This window comes from Gallinula chloropus (genome assembly GCF_964237585.1).
Source record: "Gallinula chloropus genome assembly, chromosome: 6".
NCBI classification, from domain to species: domain Eukaryota; kingdom Metazoa; phylum Chordata; class Aves; order Gruiformes; family Rallidae; genus Gallinula; species Gallinula chloropus.
Genome location: NC_140091.1, coordinates 29713453 through 29738196, shown reverse-complemented (window position 1 = coordinate 29738196; position 24744 = coordinate 29713453). Strand labels below are relative to the sequence as shown.

At 37.2% G+C, this 24744-nt stretch overlaps 1 protein-coding gene across 1 annotated transcript in view; it reads right to left on the bottom strand.

The window, feature by feature from the left end:
- Positions 1-24744, bottom strand: part of CAMSAP2 (calmodulin regulated spectrin associated protein family member 2) — a gene marked incomplete at its 5' end in the record, with an annotated part of 73559 nt that overhangs the window by 24692 nt on the left and 24123 nt on the right. Inside the window, 5 exons of the mRNA XM_084266314.1 lie at positions 1009-1148; positions 3434-3575; positions 7519-7551; positions 13357-13440; positions 14067-14228. Coding sequence (XP_084122440.1) covers positions 1009-1148; positions 3434-3575; positions 7519-7551; positions 13357-13440; positions 14067-14228 — 561 coding nt within the window. The remainder of the gene's footprint in view (positions 1-1008; positions 1149-3433; positions 3576-7518; positions 7552-13356; positions 13441-14066; positions 14229-24744) is intronic.

Sequence of the window (24744 nt, the reverse complement as noted above, 5' to 3'; positions counted from 1 at the left end):
GCTGACTGAAAGCAGTCACTGCACAACTTTGCATACACAAAATAAACAAGCAACAGCTAAGGAGTCTAGACTTACAGGGCCTGGTCCTACTGCCCTTACTCACCCTGGCAACTCATTACTTATTTGAAAAGGACTGGGTTCGACTCCACAGGAGACAACACAGTTGCACTCAAGCTCTGGCCTCTGACTCAGCTTGGGAGATTGCTGTAAAGATCATACGAGCAGTGAAATGACCCAGATATTTAGAAGCCAATTACATCCCATCTGCAATAGAAATGCAGACTCCATACAAATAATATTCCATTCCCCAAAGGCAGGCCAACAAGAATCTTCAGCAAAAATCTTAGAGAAACACAATCAAAAATTAAACAATTAGGCAAGAAATAACTCCATTACTTCTTGTCTTTCCACACAGGCTTAAAAATTAAGCATTTTTTCCCTTTTTCTAAAAAACCCAGAATCTTAGAATGAATGAAAACACCTAATCACTTAAACAACTGTATGTGTTGGAATTGTGTTCCTGCCAGTGTTCTGGGCATAAAACCATTCGGATTTTCAATGAAATTAACTCAGGATCTTAGACTTACAAAAACAAAAACTCCTCAAGGTGTATATAGAAATGACTAAGAAGGGTGACTAATAATTCCATAAACAGCTTTTCAATGCTTTGTCCGTTTGTGAAAGCCTTAAGTTAAAACGTAATGGTGATCTGCTTGAGTTTTAACAGAAACATCACAGATTTCATGCTAATTTCAACTAATAAGAAAGATAAAAATGTTAAAGTTTCACACAAAATCAAAGATTTTAAGTCCCTGCACAATTGGTTTTTTAAAAAAATACTGTGAAATTACTAGAGCAATGTGACTGCCAAAAGGTGGTTTCACATGCTGCTGAAATTTGTGTTGCATGCTATACCAACAAGAGATGCAATGTGTTTTTTCATACAGCCATACAGCAATAGACCAAAAATACTAAATATATCCTATCTAGTTGTTTATTTATGTTTACCTTTATTGAAGAAGCTGCATAGAGCATATCCTCAAGACTGAAATGGCAACACTGGTTAAGATACTCCTGACAAAATTCTTGAATCAACTGTAGATTATACAAGCTGTCAGCCAAAGACATTGTCTCTTTCAAACAAATATCTAAAAAGGAAGAATAGAAGAAAAAATTAGAAAATTGCTTTTTGCTTTGCTGGATTCTGGAGCATTTTCTGGATAAATTCAGACTCTATTTCCCTCTCCCCCTGGAAGCTTTTATTTTCCTATTTCAAAAATTTAAGAAATGACAACTCTATATTTCATCTTTGCAGTTTTGTATCTTTAGGCATTTTCCTAAAGCTCAATTGTGTTATTTCACTATTGACAAGTTCATTTTTTTCTGCTTTGCTTTTTTCTAAAAATGCAAGTTATGCTCTAAATCCTCCTATTTCCATGTCATAAACCCCCATGTTTAATCACTAATACACATGTTTTTCAGCACAACAGTTTAAAATTGCTTAGGATAAAAGGTTTCTTCAGACACGGAATCTACTTTGGTAGTAGCAGGACAACGATTCCCATCCTGAGGGAATCGGATATCTTAATCATCCCAACTGCACAGATGATTATCAATGGAAAAAAAAAAAGTTTGACCAAACTTCCCCAAATAGGATTAAATTTAGTAATGCAAAATCACACATAAAATTCTAAGGTGATTTACGTAGGAAGGTATCGTGTATTAGCCAATGTAAAGATGTCCATGAGGTTTCAGAATGGTGCAGCTATGAAAAAAAGCAAACCTAGTGCTGAAATGCAGGAGAAAGTTTATTTCCAGTAGTGACAGAGAAGCTGTCTCCCTACAGAGACAACTGAAACTGTCTGGTTCAGTAGCCTGGGCAAAACAAGAGAAAGAAAAGAAATATATCAAAAAGGTAGATGTCAGACTAGGAGAAGCTATTCAAGCCAAAAGGCACTGCTGGAAGAACAACAAAGACACTTAGACAGGCTACAAGCACATTTAGACAGACAGAAAACAAGAACATAACTTAAAACCACGTAAAAATGGAGCACTGCAACAGTGGGTAAGAAGAGTATCCATTTTCAAGCACTAGGTATGTTTTATGATAGAACATAAATACATGAAAGAGATTACATTATTTTGTACAATAGCCAATTTCTTAAGTCATTGATGTAAGGAGTCTTTTCTAGTTCTGTGTTCTTAACAGAAACCTGGATTTGAAAGTTAAATAAAGTCTTAACGAGAAGAAACGATATATTTCAGACTACAGAGAACTACAGTTAAATATTTTTCTTTTTTGCTAATGCATTTTAAAGCAATTTTGCATATGCATTTTGTTACCTACCCTTCTCAGTCCAATACAGAACCAAATCTCAGTGAAATTTAATGTGCATCAAAAACGCTCTTTAAATACAGATAAGGTGGGCAAAGTCTTCTAAAGTGCTTCCAGTTGCTTCATAGTACCTTTGAATTTACTTCTAAGACAATGACATGCACATTTATATATCTTTAGGGAAAATTACGTCAGGACACCCAAGAAGAACATAAAACTAAAATTAGAAAGATAACACGTGCCTTTTCTTGTTTAATGCCAGATGCTGGAGAAATCTGCTGGTAAGTATATATGTGGTCACACAAGGTATACAAGATCTTTTGGACTGTGTGTTTTCAGCCATGATAGAACAGTTAGAAGGAATGAGCTGTTACTCCCATTCAACTCCACACAAGTTTTAACTTTTCCCTAATCACATGCAATAGTATATATTTGGCTGCAACATTTATGTAAATGGAAAGATTTTTTCAAAATTCACAAGCTGAAGAAGAATGGTGAATGCATGCATCTTAGTGTCTTTCATCTTCAACGCCCACTGTGCTGGAAGCTTCACATAAAGTGGTTGTGCAGATGAATTCCAGGTTTCAGTCCTTAGCAAGCTTTATACCCTTGTTCTGATTCCTGGATTTCTCAGGATGCTTCTGTGCAAGTGTTCCCACGACATCAAAGGTATCATGGACAAAACACAGGCAGAAAATGATGGGTGTTAGCTGCCAAGACATTTTACAACTACATGAGGCTCTTAGTTGCCAAGAGGAAGACATGACTTTAACCAGGCCACCAAGCAAAAGAACTAGATGTAGCTGCTTATCATCACTGACAATTGCTACTGCAGAACAGCAGGACACCAATACATTCTACGCTACATGTTTTTATTTACTCTATAAACATTACAGGCAACTATCAGGTGAACTAAAAGCCCAGAACACAGAGTAAGTATTAGCAATGCAGTGCAGCTATGCAGAGCTTGACTAACCTCTCACATGGTTTATATCTGTAATTGCTGAGATTCACAAGAAAGTGCTTATGCAGCTTCAAGAATAACACTTTTCCAGGTTGGTTCAAGCTCCACAGCACAAAGGCAAGTGTTAGACATACCTTCCAGTTTAACAATATCTGGACAGTAGAAGTGAATTAGGGCTGCTAGAGCACAACCATCTGTACCATCTTTCAGCAGATTCTCCACCAATGGAATGCAGGGCAGCTGCTTCAGCAAGGTTTGCTCCTTCCTGTAACGAGCCTACAATATAGAATAAGGAAATTTTGAGACACAAAGGCTACAGAACATATGAAGAGGGTAGGTTTTACAGTAGGTTTTACAGTTAGTGAAAAAGCAGTATTCAATAAACAGCTGAATATCCTTAGTGTTAAATTTCTTAAAACTATTCTTGTAATGCCCCATTTTGAATGGTGTAAATAATACATGAAGAAAGGAAGCCACAACTTTTCTTTCAAAATTATCTAAATTTTGATGATGTGTCTATAACATCCTATACCTTAATTAATGCTCAACACTCATTGTCATACGGTCAGAAATGATCTCTATGTATAAAGTAAACATGAGACAAATCCTTAGCTGATGTAACTTCAGTTTAATGGCATAATGACTAAGAAACAAGGAAACCTGCACGTGACCCACTCCCATTTTATTACTAGCACGTGCCAACCTAAGCAGTTGTAAACAGAGAAGCATTTACAACCATGCAGTGGTCCAGTTATACAAAGAAACACTTGGCAGAACAACTTAGTGTATAAAGGGATCATTAGTTCAGAACACCAAGATAGCACTTCTCTGTAGCAAATATACTTTGCATGGGTTTCTGGTTTTTTTGTGTGGAGAGGGGGCTTACTTAAAAAAAAAAAAGGTATTCATCAGACTTAATTTCTTTTCAGTTCTTCCTGGGAAATCAAACAGAGGGAAAGCGATATAGATTTTAATGTATTAATATTAATTTACTAAAACTTATTTTTAAAACAGCACTGAAAGGTTACTGTTCTATTCATCCCACAGAATGCAATGCTAAAAGTTTTTCTGAGTTAATTTTAGGCTATTTTAATTCATCTATACGTACTAAGCTGAAAGTCTCCCTGTAGGAACTCTGAGAAACCTTTGTGAATGTCACACTACCCAGCAAAGCTGAAGCTGATAGGAACTATCTCTTATTCTCTACACCTCTTGGCTGTGCTGGAGCAACTGCTGCTGGGACTGTGTGGCAAAAGCACTGATCCAGCTACATCTCCCTCCTCCTTTGCTTCTGCAGTGAATTAGTGGGCAGGGCTGGAGGTTTTATGGGTGGGGTGAGAATTGTTTAAGCTAGCTTTGCTGGCAAAAAAACCACAGACTAACCCTGAAGGCTATACTTACTGCCACTGGATTTCTGTCAAGGATTATCTTCAGTGAATGTCAGTGTCCTTTAAATGGTCAAAGAAGTCTAAGTCTGATCTAACAACAGTAGACACATCAGTTCTAGAAAAATAAAGGCCCAGATAACTTCTATTGTAACCAATTAATATTTTTTCAAAAACACCCTATGAGTTAGTCTATTTCATACTTGAAACCCACTGGTATTTGTGTGTCAAGTGTGGTGTGTGAAAATGAAAATGCTGTTTTTGCATGCTATGGGAAATATTCACTAATACTAATCAAAATCACATTAGTGTTTCATGCATTATTAATATCCTTTTCTCCAAGTGAGCAGTACTTCCTGCTATTTCTAAATAAATAGGCCAATTATGCTTGTAGGGAAAGTTTGTTCTTTTTCACTTTATGGCAATCTAATGACCCACTATGATGAAAAATCTCTAAGTTTTAAATACATGTAGTTCCTCCTCAAAATGACTAGAATTCAGCCTATGAAATATTAAAAATAATTATGAATAATGATAAAAGATACAGGATACAAATGGAGTCTAACATCATGGCCCCTGTGCAATTTATACATTCCTTTAAATAGCATATTTTTAATGGAGCGTTCAAAAATATTTGATATCAATAATACAGTGGTCTTGCACAGTGAAAAGTCTACTGTCACTTTAACGATGCCTTCACTGGCCTTATGAACAGTGTGTGCAGATGCTAGAAACTGTGTCATACCATTAAAGTGGGCCTAGTAAGAGGACTTAATTCACTGTTGAGAGCATGCCAGGCATGTTACTTTGGGAAAGAGAAACTTATATAACCTGACATGCTAGGTTCATTAGGGTTTAACAGCCATCATGTTTTAATTTGGTTGAAAAGATAAAAGAAGTTATACTGAAAAATAAAAGGCACTGGCAATTCCAATGCATTTTTAATAAACTTCCATTTGAAGAAATTCTTCTCATCAGTTGTAATGTTTGCTAATAAATATGGATGCAATAATGCAAAATATGAACTCTGTTTATTATAAAGCTCCAGTGCTAATTTCAACATAAATGCTAATACGTGCGTCTTGTTTCTGAGATCCTAAACCAGCCTGATTCAGTGCCTTTGAGCTTATTCTGCTAAAACAAGTCCAGGTATAGCCCAGACGCTTGTAAACAAGGTCAGCTAAAGATGAACCATCAGCTACACGAAGTGCTCATGTGTATTCTGAGCTAATCATTAACAATGAGCACTTCAGCATTTACTATATAGCAGATAATGAGTTACAAATTGACTTCTCAGAGTAAGTTTTCAGCTGCCTATATGCTCAGGTATGTCTGTCTGACTATGAAACACTTGCTGTAGGTAAGGGGAAGCAATCAGAAGGCTGGATGGACTGTTAAGAGTGAGCCACTGCCTTCCTACTACATTATTAGTAGCACTCGGGTTTCAACTCTATCTCTACCAAACAACCTCAAAGCAACATAAATACCACTAGTTGAGCTGCTTATGGACAGCTGGCTGGCAAATTGGAGTTACCTTTTCAACAGATTGAACATTTTACATTCAAAATATCACTTTTATACAGTGGAAGAGAATCATTAGTAAACTGAACACCTTAGGCCAAAATAGAACAAAAACATACTCTAAAACTGCTTTGAAGTAGCCACCTTATTTTGTAGAGATGAGGCAAATAAAAAAACACCGCTGCTTAAATTTTTGATCACAGCCCAGTTTTTTGCATTATTCCCTCCATTAAATCATGTTATCTTAATTGCAAAACACAATTGATTGTGAAGAGCAGTGCATTTTCGTGTCAAAACTGTAAGAGACAGTACTGTAAAGAAATAGCCTGAATAGCATAAACTGTTACAAATTTGAATACTGATTAGCCTGCTGAAGACAGTACTTCTTAACTGGTTTTCCAGACACCAAATAATTTCTGTTGTGTACATGAAACTCCCTTGTTATTTTTTAACTCTCTTTGCAATGTATGAACAGTTTTTTACTAGTCAGGGTAACTTAATATCTGAGTAACTGCTAGATCAGTTATTTGGCAATCCTTACATCAAAGACAGATCAGAATTAGTTCTTTGGAATTCAGACCAGGGGCACGCAATTCTGCATGTACCTAACAAGCTGACTGCTTTGTTCCCAGACAAACCTGTGGTAGAATAAACAATTCAAATACATTTCAGGGGTGAATTACTCTATGATAGAGGAAAGTAATGATAATCCCCAAGTGACACAGCAGAAAGAAAACAAAATGTATTGCTATTGCAGACCTAAACAGTTACTTTTTATTGCTTTTAGTGAAATTACAGTATCAATAGAAGTAGATTGCTTTGGGTTACTTTGTGTGGGAAGAGGTCTAAAATCTGCTGAAAAATCAGGAAAACCTCAACAAATGGTGTAAGTGATTTCATATCGTTAAACCAGAACTTTTCTGGTTTCATGTAGCATCAAAAACTCTTTCTGCACATCTCTTTCTAAGAGTCAGCATCTAATTGCCTATGTTTGCTGGAACCTTCTGAAAAAGTAGTTTGCAAAAAACCCGATCATTCAATGTTAGTTAATGAGAGGTATCACTACCTTACTCAAACCCATAGAGAACCTGACTGCTTGAACAATAATTCCTTACCCAGCATCACAGCTTTAATTTCTTTTGCAGATTACCTTGCAAAGAAAAGTTCTATACTATGTGTACCTTTCCAATATGATCTGTTATAACATTTTCTTGTAGAGATAAATGAAATGAATGATTAGATCAGCATGACATGGACAAAGCCATTCCCAAAATAAGCTAGTTGATCAAAGTGAAGCAGTTGGGCAAACTTACAGGAACCAGTTTCCAAAACCATTTGGTAGGAGACTTCAGAGGAAGCAGTAGGAAAAAAGAATAAAAGCAAAAAGCAAAGAAAAAAAGGAACAATTTATCAGATTTCACAAATCAATTTAACAAAGCAATTTTTCTTTAACATTCTCAGTTTTGTATAACAGTGAAGTCTAATTTAAAGGTGAGCATTGGCACACTGTAACCTCTGCATATGGAGCTAATTAACAGAAGTAACACTGGAGAAATATGCTTGCAGTCTTAGTACATCATCACTGTAATTCTCCCACATGAACAGGTAAGATTGTCAGATCAATGCAGTTTTATTTAATGCTTTCACACATTTAGTTTTACCCTACATATCCAATCTGACTGAAGAATTCATTTGAGACTTGAATTCATGATATCACAAGTATCAAAATGAACTCTAGCAGCACACATGGGGAAGCAGGGAAGCTAAAGCAATGGAAAAAAAAGGTATAAACACACTGTAGTACACAATACAACCAATCCAGTGAAGATTGCATTAGTTACTTCAAGGCAAACAGTTATGTTTATAACATTTAACAATGGTTTTAAACCATTACATGACAGTTTTCAGAACAACAAAATGTGCAGGCAGTTATTTTTTTTGCTGTGACAAGTCACATTAGCATCAGCTGCATGATGTGTAATGACCTGAAATGTAGATGGAGTTTTGGCTACTGGCAGAGAAATGATCAGAACCGATACATACAACTCTACACTCATACATGATAAAAAACCCAGAAAAACATATAAAGAAAATGTTTATGTAATTTGACCTAAAAGCTTAACCTAAGCATACTGAAGTCAGTGAACTTTTCTGTAACTAGTCTGCATAATACTTCTATTATTAAGGAAAAGAAAAAACAAGTGTAATGATACAAATACATACAGCAAACCTCACCACTCTGTTGATTTCATTGTAGAAATTAAAAAACCCACCCTCAAACAAATTACCAAAGTGCAAGAAAGAAGACATTCTAGGTTGTTTTTTTTTTAAATGAATAGAAGTATTTTCTAGAAATGATAAAAAAGTAGTTTTAAACTACGATGGAAAAAACTGCTATAGAAGCTTATTATTTTATGTAGTTGTTAAAATAATGTGCTTCTAGGAAACACTTAAACTGTAGTAATGAAACACATCTGTCATATAAAAAAAGCTATTCTACATGACAGTGTGTGCAGTCTTCTCCTTCGTTTAACTGCAGTGTTCACAGTGGAGAATCCCAAAGCCACTCTGAAGAATGAACTACGAGATGCACGTTCATGCTTGGCCCTAGGCATGTCAGCCACACCAACTAAATCACTTTCCACAGGCTTCAGTTTCTCTTCACCTCACTGAAATATAGTCAAAGCCTGAATTCAAACCCCAATTATTTTAATTTTCAACTGCAAGCAGGAATTCTGAACCATATCATAAAGCAAGGGTTTAGGTAAATGGACTGCAATCAGACCTGAGCTGCTTAACACTGACAGGGAACATTCTTATTTGATTTGTCAAGGAGAAGTGTATTTCAGACTGGGGCTCAAAGTCCATCAATACCTATTCAATGACAAGCTGAAGAACTACTCTTTGTAAAAAAGCACCCTGTATTTATTTTTGTTTGTCCACTTGGCTGAAACTAGGGTTCAGATTACTATAATTCAAGAGACTGAAAGATGATGATAAAGTTTAAATTCAAACAGACTAAGATTTATAAATCAACTTCCGCTGTGTTTCTTGCACCATCATTTGTGCTCATGCAGCTGTGCATTAATTGGATCAAGTAGCTGATCCTGCTGCAAAATTTTCTTCTTGCCAGGTTAGCTTTTGCTAGCAGCGTGGCTTTATGAAACATAACATTCATTGAAAGTTAGTGTTTTACCTTCACACAGAAAGTTGCACTGTTTAAACTCATTCTAACAATTTTGAAGAACTCAGGTCTTTGGATGAATACTCTTGCATTTTTTTCCTCTCATGGGATTTACACTGATTTGGCTTAAGTCTGTTAAAACTGATTCTGCCTAAGCACAAAAGCAGATGGAAAAGTAACAAAAGAATGTTTTTGAGAAAGCTTTGATAGCATTGAAAATCCACAGTTTAACCAGTGCAACTTGACAATCACTGCATACTCTTCAATGGAAGCCTGAAAACCAAAGCTATTTACTCCAAAACTTGAAATCCTAATTCTGAAAGAAGATGCAGGGACTCTACCAGAAGACGACGAGGTTATCACAACTCATGCGCTGTTTAAGATCCACAGAGAACCACCTGGAACTAAAAACCATAGACAGTTCTTCCTTTCTTCTACAGGAAGATAGCAGCAGAAAAAACAGTGAAGGACAACAAATGCAACAGCATAATTGGTAAATACTGGCTTTAATCTATCCAGAAATAGACAACAGGATATCTTTTCAGTTGTATCATTTATTAATCTGCATATATGATGCTTACAGTTTTAAGAAATGTAGAGGCTTACGATTTATTTTTAAAAAGGTGCATCATGGTTTTGTAACAAGACAGTAAGACATGAATTTGTCAGTCTTGAGGATTATGCTGAAATTATTTTTCAACATCTAATAAATGTATGAATTTATCATAATTTAGGAAATAATGAAACAATTCAAATGTTCAGTTGTTAACTTGATTTCACGTTTTTGGTACCTAACTTTGCTGCTTCTTGGCCAGAACTTAAAACTAGTGACAAGTTTTCCTTAATAACTAGAACGATGTATTCCTCCCATGTTTGTCTGGCCATCTCTCTAAATCTGCAGGAGAGGCATTCTTAATTTTAGTTTATGTTCAAAACCTGATCACACCATAGAAGCTCTGCAACTTTAATCTCGAAAAGTGTTTGCTTAGAGCAGAGGGGAGATTGCAGAGTTTTTCTCTCAAGTTTTAGAATGGAATTGCTGCCTTTAGAACTGCTAACTGTGTTGGTAACAGAGAAGCCAAACTACGAAACAACTCCAACCTGAAAAGGATGGTGGAAAACAGAAAAAAGGGCACAATGAAATAGTCCAGTTGCCCTTCATACTAAATTTTAAAATACAAATAGAAGTGGCAGTTAGGGGTTTAAAAACAACAAAGAAGGAAAGTGAAACACTTGAATTAATAAACCAAGATTTAAACTATAACTGAAATATAAGCATAGGAAATGCTATGCTTAATAAATATATAGCAGTATAATTTAATTTCTCTATAAAATGGTAAACTGTGTAATAATATTGCTTTATTACAAAAGCAAATTTCAACACCCCCCCCCTCTGCCTTTAATGAAAAAAACCCACTAGTAACTAAACCCAAGCAGAGCTTATAAAAAACACCCACCTCATCAATACCCAAACCTGGTATAGGAATTTAGCTACAGTTATTTGACAGCACTGCTAAGATACTTCATGGCATTGGCCCTACTTCTGTAACAGGATGTCTCACTGATTCTATGCTATAAAAGAGTACACATGGACCAGTGCAAAATGTCAATCAGGGTAAAGCACTTGGGTATCTGCCAAAAGCTCCTAGGACATGTTGGACAGCAAGCCACATCATCATTTAACAGAAACTCCTGTTAGGAACTCTGATCAATATGATTTGATCCATCTAGTGGACCTGCATTATAGTTCTCTCTGGAAAGCTAGCATCCAGTATGATCTACAGCTGAGAAATACAGGTTTTAGTTATGGTGTTTAATGTGTTACTAAATCTCAAATGCTGACATGTACAGTCACCATTCGCTTTAGCAAAATGAAGGGGAAATTTGGTAAATACTGAGAGGCAAAAAGAATGGCTGAGATTTCAGAGCAGTAAGTTTGCCATCAGTTGAACAGATCAGTGTTTCCCAAAGAAAACCTGGAGTTAAATACACTAAGTCAAAAATGTTGCTATTGTCCTGCATGAAAATTATAAGTTCAGTAATTCAAGCACTGTATATGTAGATTCTAGAAACAGATTCTGTTTATCATTGCATTCACTGAAACTTTAATGTAAAAATGATATTTCGACTCATTATACAAGTATTTTTGCTCTTATGTACTTAAATGTGGAGGCTGCTCTCTAGTAGCCTGTTGGGCTTTTAAAAAAAGAAAAATTAAAAAAAAAATCACCCTGTAACCATAATAGATTTCTTGTCAGAAAAGACATCTAGGGGTCAACTGGAGCCTGAAGCTCTGCCCATGCTGAGATTTTAGCTTATAAAGTTATGCTAATACAGCCCTGGAGTACCTGACTTGACAATGTAATTTATGCAGCTGAATCCTACATAGGCAAACAGGAGATGCACTTGGGGTAATAGTATCTAAAATTCAATGTATAGAAGAGAAGGCCTTCATTACAACCACATGACAACTCTGGTGGTATTGCAAATGCATTTGTACACTGGTCAACAGAACAGGGCTTTGATCGTGTTACAGCTTCATGATTCAGATGGAAACCTCCACAAACGCATATACCGTTTTTTACGTAAATGTTTTCTTCCACTAAGAATTTATACATAATAATGTTTATATAATAATTTTATGACACTGCTTTGAAAAGAGTATTTTCTTTGATAGACCTTTACTGTATCGACTTTCATCCACTTTCAATTTGAAGTTATTCTCTTCTTTCAACATAACCCAAAAGCACTTAAACCTTCCTATTATTTTTAAGAAAAAGAAAAGCCTATGATTTTTTCATATCTATCAAACCTCTATGTCCTCTAGGGATTATCTCCCCACATCCCCATTTACTTTCTTTTATCTAAATTTGAGAAATGAACTTGTCAAAGACTTCTTGTTCTTTAGATTTCTATGCCAGTATCACTATTGAACACAGCTTAAATTTTCCATATCGAGATATATGCACCACTGCCACACTACCACCACTTTCTTTTGCTGAGTCACACACTTAGTAATTAGCCTTCATCATTCCTCATATTTAACAAGAAGCCACAAGTGTAGGGACATTCACTGCACTTGCACTTTTTGAAGCTGAACTTCTAATCTAGCCAGGCAGCCTGCAACTCCTTCCGAGCAGCACTGAAAAGGAGAGAGCTGCCTACACGAGAACAGATCGGGAAGGGAACTGGGATTACAGCCTTGCTAGGAAATCTGTTCTGTGTACAAGTGCAGGGATAATACCAAAGGGTGTTCCCACTTATTACCAATTCCCCAATAATAATTAGATCACAACATGAACTCCTTCTAAAGCAAGCAATTTTACATACTCTGGAACTGCATGCTACCCTTCCGTATTGTGACGGCTATAATGCTATTTACCTAACTGAGCTCCGCAAACAAAAGGAAATAACAAATCCTGTTAGGAAAGGTAATCAAACATAATCTGGTTTTATTGTAGATATAATAAAACCTGTAATCAACCGGTATTTTGGATTATAGCCAGAGCAATGCTTTCCATGATGCCACGTACAGATTTCTCCTTTGCAATGCATGCAATTCACAAGGGAAAAAAAATCTACTGAAAAAGGAATAAAATTGTGGTGGCCTTTTCTGTATCAGTAATGACTAGAGCTTTAATTAATTTGAATATATTCATTAATCTTAATAAATTCCTTAGTACTAACATAACAGGTGCTTCCCTGCTATCAAAGATAGAATTGTCAAAAAGGACAACTGGGAATAAAAAGGCGCAACTCTATTAGTGTTACATTTACATGGAGATTTTCATGGGAACAATGAAACTAATAACAGAATGACTGAATATGAAAACTTTGCTTTCTTTAACAAGCAGTTAAAAGTCTGTGCGTGTCTGCAAATATATATTTACCTATACATACTATATGCAAATAGTTTTTTATTACAGATATTTATTCTTACTTAAAATACTTCAACTCCTACGCCTACCTTTTGACCTCCTGCAGATTCTGCACCATGATGGTCTTTCAGTTTTTGCTCCTGTTCCATTATGTCTTTCAAATGTTCATTTACCTAGAGACAAAATATTTTATTCAGCGGTTTGTTCTGAGCTTGTCTGTTATCTGAAAAGATTAAACAAGTATTTCAGACTACAGCCCTGAAGCACAATCAGCAAATGCCAGTTTTAGATGCAGTCTGGGGTGACTAGCTGCTGGCTGTGCATTGTACACAGTAACATCCCCCTTCTGATGCTCAACCAGATTTGATAAGCAATTTATCCTTGTTACTTGATTTGACTATGCAGCGAAGCAAGATATGTTCAAATACAAACAGAAAACCTTAGTTTTAAAACGTGTTAAATTACACAAAAAGATGACAAGTCTTAGCAGAGCTAAAAAGCAGCCGCAATAGCATTTGAACATGACAGTGACTGCTAACACTGTAGTGTATATTATAGTATTTTATTTAATATTTCTACAGCACTTGTATGCATTTAGACCTCCCATTTGTTTCACGTAAACATATTTAACTTGATTCTGAAAACCTTGCTTTTTATTATCTGTACACAGCAGATGAAGGAACAGTCTGTATCAGTCACAGTCTTGATGTGCCTACATACATACATATTCTACCCACTCATCCTTAATCGAATCACGTAGACAAAGAAAACTCACAGCTTGCTTCTCCAGCACTCATACCTTGTTTATCCAGTACATGACAGCATCCTCAATGTCATAAGGTAGATCTGCAGCTTGGAAGAAGGATGAATACTGCCGAGTGCATGCAATGACTTTCTCAACGCTGACCATCTCTACAGTATACGCCATCATAAGAGTATCGATCATGGCCAAGTGAGCACTCTACAAAGAGACACAGCAATAGCCCATTAGTTTGCAAATCACAAGATCACTTTCTTACATATCATTTCTGAACACAGCCACGTGCATGCAAAGATAAAACTAGGTGCTACAAGTTTCCTGGCTGGTTGTCAGTTTTTGAATGAAAGACAAATGAAGGCAAACATCTGTTACAGATTTAAGAAAGCAATTACAAGCACGAGGTCCTTAATTACAAATTATTTATGGCAAATTAAAATGTACACAAAATTAATAATAAAGACCAGAAATGCAAAGAATAAACAATTTTAATTAAACATTACACTGCTTTGAACAGAGCTCTTAAATTTGTCACCCTACTGAAAACAAAATCCCCTGCCTGTTCATTGTTATTTGTACTGGAACCAAAAGGTGAGACTACCTGGCAATCTACCTTCATCATCATGAAAATGCTGCACTAATAAGTGGAAGTTTATCTATTTTTAAGTCATAATCCAGGAAGAAAACACAATTATACTAACCTTAAATAAAAACCAACCTGATAGAAAATATTTGGTTTTCTTCTAGCAAACAAATTACCCAGATAAGGTTGAAAATAAGCATATAACTGCTAATAGAAAATAGCTTCTGTTAAAAGAGTAGGTATTTTTCTCCTGATGGTGTTATATGTTGGAAGACAATGGACATGATGATCTCTCGAGGTCCCTTCCAACCCCTGAGATGTTATGATCTATTTCAGTTTGCAATAATTAAAAAGCCCAAAACCAAAAAAAAAAAAAACCCAAAAAAAGGGTGATGACCAGGATTTATATTAGATTCTTTTGACTGAATAAGAAAATGATGGCAGTTCATAGAGGCAACACCTACAGCTAAACAGATTTGTTTCTGCTTCATAAGAACAGCAGCAACAGTTTTCTATGTACAAAGCAACATTTGTCATAAACAAGAACAATTTCCAAAGACAGTTTTTAAAACGTTGCTTTTAAAACACAGCTCACAATACAAATATCTCAATTACTTGGTAACACCATCACTTCGATTCCACAAAAATATTCATATAAACATCTCACAAGGTAGCTACAACAGCCATGGCAACAGCAATGAACCATGTGAGTCACACAGCAATATGCTGCCTAATTATTACAGTTAAGGTAATACATGCACATCACTTATTCCAGAATTCCCATCAGGAAAAAGATGAACAGATCCAGACTTTGTGCTGTGCTTAGTGTTTGTGTCACTGATGGGAAGTGGTGACGCTGGGCTCGCAAGCAGGCAGCAGCACATCACTTTTTTTATTAAATGCAGTTAAGTTACTTTGTTTGACCAAAAAAAAAAAAAAAAATGCAAACTACACTTAATTATCCACTGAAGACATTCACAAAACTGCTCCTGACAGCCAATGATCCTGGAATGAGCTCATTCTCTTTGAGCCCTGGATGTGACTCAAGAGCATTCTGTCTGCCACATACTCCATCCATCCTCCTAGAATCAGGAGTGGATGTAGGCTAGGAACCAACCCCTCTTCACTCCTGCCACCATTGATTGGCTTGCTGAGAATAAACTCCTTTCACCATATTCCTCAGCCTTATGAACTTAGTTACAGACATTTAATGGACAGCTACTGGTACAAGCCCTTAGTTGTGAATGAAGTAAAGAGCCAAGGAGCTGAATTCTTGCTGCACAAGTTATTTAAGCTGACAGCCCATGACCAGCTTCCTGACAAACCTGCATCCCAGTGGGAAAAATGGCAGTTTGTTATATAGATACAAACCAATCACTCCTGTGTTGGCCCAGAAATGCAGTGCACAGTTCAGAGAGAGTATCCCATGAACTACTTTACCAAAGTAGTTCATACCTTGTAAGGGATTGCAGAGCCTCGGTCAGCTGTACAAATGCATGGAGTTCTGGAGGAGGTTCTAGGGCAGTCTAACAGGTACAAAGCAGTAAGGAAGAAGGGACAATTTGGGTCATCTCTGACATCCAGGGGTCTTTCCATGCTATCTTTGCTGCCTTGTCTGAATGGTGTTTCGGTTATAACTTCATGCCATTTCCAAAGCCTCCCCAGAAGATGAAATGGAGATATTAAAATAGCAAGAGAATGTTGCATTTTCTTTTTAAGGGGAAGTAGTTAACAAAATGCATTTGCCAGTCAGGCGTAGGAGCGGCCTCACATGGATTGCTACAGCTAGAGTCATCTGTGCTGATCCAGAACTGCTCAAACTGCCTGCTGCACAAGAGGATCATTTTCATCCCCTGCCTGAAGGGTGGACACAGCCTTCCATTTGTAGCCTGACAACCAAGGAAACTAAGCATGTTTGGGAGTAGAATCTTCTTCCTCCAGTGTTGATTCTCAACTAGTTGACTGGCTACTGGGCCATCCTCTGAGACAGGCTTGCAAGAAAAGCAATCACCAGCTGCTCTCTCAGAGGGGATCAAGTAGCTTTCACGTCCCATGCTGGATGACCAGTTTCTCTGCAAAACGTGATCGTGCCTATGAACTGGATTTCCAACAGAGAGAAAGAGTCCCCAAAGTGTTGCTGGAACTGCCAACACACTCAGTACATCACAAATACATTCAGAAAATTAATAATTTGCTACAAACACTGAAAATGTGAGTCAGCTAGCTAGTTGTAGACAATTTAATGAACTGCAAACTACTTCAGCAAATAGAAGGAACAATGAAAGGGATGACCTTAGATAATAGTCTGTGTTATCAAAACCAAGCATAATAAACTTTCACCCACACTGCCTGGATCCAAGTCACAACTCCTTATTTTATACAATTTATCTAATACAAACATCTTCAGAGTTTCAAAAGTGACTCCAAATTATTTTCTCTATAACCTAGGGAGAATGCTCAAAGAACATTTTTTTAAAAAATAGTAAATATTATAAAGAAACATTTGAGTCCACTGGCAACTATTCTTCCCAGTTAGCAAAAACCAAGCTTCATTTTATAGGTAACTTCTTGAGTAATCAAAGTATTTAGAACTATTAGCATCTTCGATTTTCCCCCCAGAAATTTCCAAGCAACCAAATAAGCATATAACTTAGAGTAGTTGTTTGGGTTTTTTTTAAACAAGATGTACAGAAAGCCAAAGAAATCCATTTAATTCTACATAACAGCTTTACAGGTTTTCTTCCACTTTTGCAGCTGGTCTGACCCTTTCCAGAATTCTTTTACATCTTGTAATACACTATACTCAACAAGACAGACTAAATTAAAAACTGCACTACAAAAATAGTATCCTTCTGTTCCAAATACAGGGTTTATCATCATAACTGATGAAGTTCTCTAAGAAAGCAATTCCATGCAGGTTCAGCTGATAGCAAATGAAGTTCCATTTTTTGTGCACCTCTCACCAAACAGCACATTTTAGGCACAGCTGAAGCACCAAGAGAGAGAGGTCGCTTTTACAAGTCAGATCCACAATTATGATTGAATTATGCCACAAGGAAGCAGCCTTTCATATCTGTAGGGGAAACAGCGATACCACTCTCAGCCAAGCAGAAACTAGGATCAGCTCTGCTCAGCAGTGTCATCTTTCTCTGGACCAGCCTGTAACACAAGGCCTGAAGGAACCCCCTGGGAACTGCTGATGACTGGTACCAGGATGGTACTCTTAAATGCTGCTATTGCTTCCAGGATGTCAGCAGTCTCACATGCAGCATAAGAAAAATCCAGGCAGGATTTTATGCTGTTACCTACAGCAAGGTATATTTGAGTAAGGATACATGGTTTTTTTGGGCGGGTGGGTATGTAATTTACAAAAGTTGGAGAAATAGGAAAAAAAAAAAATCAGTAATACATTAAACTGCACAAAGAAGGATATAAAACTATTAGAGAAATATCTTTAAAAAAAAATCAAGATCAACACAGCAGCAGTGAACAACACTTCTATCACAAAAAAGATTTTGTTTAAGCCAATTTAAAAAATCTTTTCGTTCTTTGATCATTTCATTACAATGATGCAAAGTAATTAAGTCTTACATGGCACACTGGAAGTAGTTTTAAAAAATACAAGATGCTGAATTCTTACAAATATTTTGTTTTGAGACACAAACGTAGTTTTGTCTTTCCCAGATACACTCTGCACAGAACACAAGTTTTAACTCAGTAATCTTTACAATCTCATGTAATCACTAGTTAGTTTCTGCTCTGTAACGTATGTTCCACAGTTTTATTTTCTACTGCTAAATAGTTCAGTAAACTTCTTACTCAGCTGTAGAAGAATTATTCTGAGCATGACTGCAAAGGCTTTCTGTTTGCCTAATCTTTGATTACAGAGCTCACTCCACCTCCCCTGAAGAGCTACAAACAACTTCATTAAGCAAAAGATATATCTGATACAGTACAGTCAGATACTTGTGGATAAATACTGCAAATTATTGACAGCTCTTATATTATTACCTACAACTAAGGATACTTCACATATTCCATTGAAGAATATTCAGGATATTTCTTTTTACCTGCCCCTTTAAGAAACTCAGAGACAAAACCATTTCCCACTACAATGCCTAAAGAAAGGGGCAGAAAGAAAACAGGGAATATAATTGTTATCCTCCTGCTGGAGTAAGTAAATAAACTACTATTTACTTGACTCTTTTATTGAAAGAAAAAGTCCCCTAATCTCACAATGCTTTGGAGAAGAGATTAAATCTTTGACAGAATATGTCTTTTGTAAACAGGAATATGTATACTTCTTACTCAAGTTGTTTGTGTGAAGGGATTTGGTCACTCTTCCCACTATAGTTCTTACTTGCACAACAAAAACATGTATTTCTGCTAAATTCTGTAAAGATTTTGCCTACATTGCATCAGGCACTTGAGCAAAGAGCAGGAGAGATCAGCTCTCTATAATTAGCTAGGAAAATACTTATATGACCTTTGTTTCAATAGCTCAGCATGTAGCCAACTGTTTCTACCTGCTAAAAACAGAGGTTTCAGATCCAGGTGCTTCTCAGAGTACAGCAAAACCCAGTACCATGGGCCTGGTGACTTCAGTTAACAGTGAAGTAAAGATTAAATTCCATGGGCCTGATGAAACTTACTCTCAAGATATTACATACAAGGAAACACTAACACTACAGATAAAGTTGAAAATTCAGTATAATCCTCAAATAATTCATCAGTTAATCTTAACTGTAAGCATAATGTCATAAATTAAAACTAAAATTCCCATTACTGTTCTGGAAGTATATACTAGTTCCTAAATTACTGCTACATCTCCTTGCATGATTATAACCACAGATTGGCTGTTATCAAGACAGAGCAAAGGTAACTAGTAAGAAATAAGGCTAGGAAAGAGAATAGAATAGCCAAGGCAGAGATTGTCCCCATAAAACAGTCCCTGAATTCATTAAGGATCATATGGAACAACTCTTACCAGATGCCTACTTTAGGAAAAAAGACAGGTAGAACCAGTGTTGCTGATATGCAGAGCAGGGAAAAAAAAGACGACAGGAACAGCAGGCAAGTACAGAGTTAAACATACAGGACAACCTCAGGACAAGGGGTGTCACTAGCACTGTAGCACTGTGATGATCTTCTGTCCCAGCTAACCCATGCCTACAGTTTTGGCTTTCTTGCAGGTTCTGTGAACAAACAGTTTGAGGAGGCTGAGTAGCTTTAGCTCTCATGCGCCCTTTCCCAAAGCCTCTTCCCTAGATAATCAGAGTCTCAAATGACTAGCATAGAGAGATACCTCCTAAATTCCAAGTCTCAACTAAGAGTAGAAAAATTGCAGAATTCCAGGTCAGGGGAAGCACAGACCATTGCTCAAAACTGCAGGAGGTAAGGAAGGAATTCACGACTAGAGCAAATACATGATAAACTTCAAACCTATTGCTTCATTTCACCAAATTTCCTATAGCAAAATGAAGGCAAGTCTGATACTGAAAAGGAAAGAACAGTTTTAAAATATTGTCATTGACAAAATGGGAGCAGCCTGAAGTAGTCCTTTCCGCCCCCCTTGATGATTTTTGGACACAATTCTTCTGTAGCCTCACAGAGTATTTATGGCTAGCACAATTCTACAATAACTTGTCCAGTTATTCTTGTCCTGCAACGGAATGATCATGCTCAATTACCCATGCACTATACTTCCATGAACAACAAGTGCCTGACTCTGATAAGATGCTTGTTCGGCGAGTACAGGCATTACTGAGTCATGCCAAACACATCGTGGCAGGTTCTGCAAGGTAGAGGGAATGCTTTTCACTTTCATTATTTACTATAACCACCTGTATTTGGTTAACTTTTAAAATTTAGTTGTCAAATCATATGAATGTCTATAGAACATCACTACTAGACTGAAAACGCACATCTGACATGGGAAATGTAACTAATTTCTAAGAAAGGGTCTGTCAAATACAGAACCCTGCAGAGTTAAGCATTCTGATAGCACTTCGAAATTCTACCTAAGATTTTCTCCTTGTGCTGCATACAGACGTTAAGAATTTGATCTATTAATTCAACCCTAACTTAGCACTTAACAGATTCCCAGAATCTTCCTGAATCACACAACCACTTGAGACAGTGCTCCCCACTCCAGGTCATAGTGAAACAAAATACCAGCGCAACATGCACTGGAATCAAGATCCAGCAAATGGTGCCCATCACATTATAAGATAGGACAAGATAAAAATAATGTCACACTTTGTACAGTTCATTGTGTTTGGTTTTTTTTTTTTCTTATTCTAAATTACTCCAGAAGTTGCCTGTATCCTATATACTGGAATAATCAAGCACCTGATGATAAAAGCAACAATGGCATTTCAGTGCCTTCATGCCAAGTATTCCATGTTGCAAAAATAAAACATTTTTAATTGGATAAGTTAAACTGAACTGAGAAATAACTGATAACAAGATAGTTATACACAATTAGACAAATAAATAGCAGCAGCTATTTCCCAGAGGATTTCTGTTTTGAAGATAACTAAGGATTTTCCTAGATCACATTCTCAGATCTTGTCCAGATAAACCAGAAACAAAAATCCCTTACAAAAACTGATATCCTGTTACATATGTGCACTGTGTCCCTGCTGTTATGCTGTAGACATTTAAACCAAGAGCAAGCAGTAATTATATAAAATACCATCTGAACGTCTTTTGTCACAAAAAAACTCCACTGATCTTTGAAGAACACAGTGCAAAAAGAGAGAAACAAGGCTTTGGTTATGAACGAGCCATATCCATATATATAAATAAAAAGTAGTTCCTTCTTCCTTTCTCACTCATACCTGCATAGTAAACCACTGCTTTTCATGCCACTTATTTCTCTGGCAGCTCAGCTAAAACACCTCCAGAAGCAGTTATCACCAGGAAGTATCCAAGCCTGTTCAACTCAGAACATCTGCTGCAGAAACACTGCCTTAGGAGTTCTGGAGAACTACCACTTCCTCATGGAGATGGCGGGAGCAAGACAAGATCCAGTGAAGAGTTCAGGTTTGGGCAACGTGCTCTAAGCACATAATAGAGGAAGCCAGAGAAGGTATGAGAGGCTGAGGTCCCAAAATTAAAACCTTTGTAGGAACGGGGTAATAATTTGGTGGAGATGAGAATGGAGAAAGAAATAGAGACATGTCTTCTCCAGTGCATGTCTGGCACTGCCACAGCATGCTACAGGTCCGACTGACAAAGGGAAATGTGTATCTTCCAGCATTTTAGATAAAGCAAAATAATTTGACATTGAAGCTAATGCCTCTGATGTGTAACCATCTCAGACCTATGGACAACTTCATTCTGTAACATGTCAGGTATCAGAGTACCTTTATAAAGCTGCTGCTCAAGAACCTGTCCAATGTTTCTATGTTTTTTGTAAAATTGCTCATGTACAAAAACCTGTTTTTAGGACAGAAACGTAAGGCTTAGCTTTCTTTGTTCATCTAGGCAAATATTGGCTAAAGAAGTCAAAACATTATGTCTGTTCATTTCAACATACTATCTTCAAAAAGAGAAACTGCAACTTTCACATAAACGTAACATGAAATCTTCCTGCATTTGCATAATGAACAGCCTTGTGATAATTTCCTTGCTGTTTCTTTATTAACCATAAAAGGGACATAGAATTAAGGTCACCATGCTCATCACTCCAATGGCAATTACATTAAGAGTTATTTTTCCTTTTCCTCAAAGATTTATAGGAGTATCACATTTATAGACCATAACACAGCACAGTATGAGAGAAGAAGGAAACTGACCTTGTCAAGCATTTTCTTCTAAAATAACACCCAAGGTCAAAAGAAGTTTCCCAGTCACCTACTTAAACTCTATCAGCAGTGTTAAAGAAATTAAAACAGACACAGAAAATTATACTGATCACAAGAAACCTGTTTCTCTATGGTTGTTAATGTAGTAAAACCTTGTCAGCGACAAGCTGCTGACTAATAGCATTACTAAATCAGACAGCTGACCAGTATTTTTTCATCTACTTATTAAAGGATTGCGACAGACCAGACACCACAGTGGCTGCTTAACAAGGACATGGTTCACAGTGATGTTAAAGCAGACATGGGAAAGGTGCATTATGGTCCTTTCAATGAACATTCAAAAGCCTTTCCACTCATTTCTTTAATCCAGACTAAACAGCAAGCATTAAGACAGAACCCAAACCTCTAGAGCAAAGATGGGCTCCTTCAGAGAAAGACTCATATGCACAAAGAGATAGAGAGCCATTATTTTCTATCTTCCCAAGTAACTGCACTCTGATGCATATTTTATACTTAAGAACAAGCAATGTATGCCCTCAGAGAGATCCTGCTGTAATAATCCTTTTCAATAGATTACTTGCACACAGCAATGCCCACTTCATCCACTGCTGTAGATTTTTGCAGGACATCTGGCTGCAGTCCCCATTACTATAAGCTTCTTCTAAGCATCAGGCCATATAGGCTATGTCTGTGTCAGGAACTACTGCAGATCAACAGGAGCAGATTGGTAGACAGAAAAGGGTTATGATGAGGACAGAATACCTACTATATATATTTCTGTTGCAAATTATCACTGCACTTTGGAAATAATCTGGAATTTAAGCAGCTTACTAGTAAGGCAATGTCTTAACTATCATCTTTTCACAAAAATGGGAAGGACCATGAAATGCTAAATAAGGCTGTTCCTAAAAGTTACTTAGGTAATGTCTTAAAATAGTCATAGATATGATACCATCCTCAGTAAGCTTGTGGACTACACATAGAAGAGACTAGAATGTTCTTTTCCAAATAATTAAGACAGGATTCCACTTCTCAGATAACAAGCAATCAAGGTAAAATGGTGCCCACCCTTACCCTTCACAACTAGCTGTTTGTAAACTAATACTTTTTATGGCATGAAAATGAATTGGACAAGTCTCTCTCCTCCACCTCCCTTTGGTAATGAAATAACTCCCAGTTCATAAGTCTATTTAAAGATTAAAACAATGAAACACATGATCATGTTCTCATTCTTCATGCCCTTTTGGTTCACAGTGTTGCATAATTAGTAGTTCTCAGTAAAGTCAATTGCAGCAATAACCTATTCACATCCTAGTAAACAACTATTTTCTTTGACAAAACATCACTCCTCCTGTTCTCCCTGGCTAAGGCAAGTTAAGTAAGAGGGCAGGTCGATAACTGAAACAAAGCAGATGTTGTGGTTTCGCCCTGGCTGGAGGCCAGACATCCACCAAAGTCAGTCTATTACACCCCTTAGCTGGACAGGGGAGAACATAGATATATCAAGAGGCTCAGGAGTCAAAATAAGGACAGGGAGAGATCATAGTCATCAACAACATGGGCAAAACAGACTCAACACAAGGCGAACAAGAGGGAAACTACTCTACTTTATTACACTACACAAAGAACAGCGAAGAAAAAAAAAAAACAAAACTGATTTGGGAGCGTGACCAGATCTTAAAACAAACGTAACCAAATCTTAAAACACTTTCCCCCCACCACTCCCTTCTTAGCAGACTTTAGTCAGGATTTTGCTTCCTTCTCCCCCCTTGTTCGCAGTACAGGGGGGGCAGGGACTGGGGAAAATGGGGTTCTCTGTAGCACCTTCCCCACACCCCTCCATTCTAAGCAGACTTCCCTTTAGCCATTATCTTGCTCCCTTTTTCCCCCTGCTTGCAGCACAGGGGGGCAGGGACTGGGAAACAATGAGGTTCTTCGTTACTTCTTCATGAGCTGTTTTCCTTTTCCAGATCTGAAAACACCTCTAACCTCCCCCCTTGCTCCCTTCTTAGCGGACTTCATTCTAGTCATGATTTCACTCCCTTCTTCCCCCTGCTCGCAGTACAGGGGGGCAGGGACTGGGAGATGGGGGCTTCACTCAGTCCCTTGCAAGGTGGTTTCCCTCTTGGCCAGGGTGGGGGCGGGCATTCATTCCACACCCTCCCCCTGTTGCACCATAGGGTCTCACCCACAGGAGACAGTCCTCCATGAACTTCTCCAACATAAATCCTTTCCCCAGGGCTTTATCTGTTCACCAGCTGCCCTGGCGTGGGTCACTGCTATGGCCGGCAGTCATAAATCACAATGTCTGTCAGTCCCAGTCCTC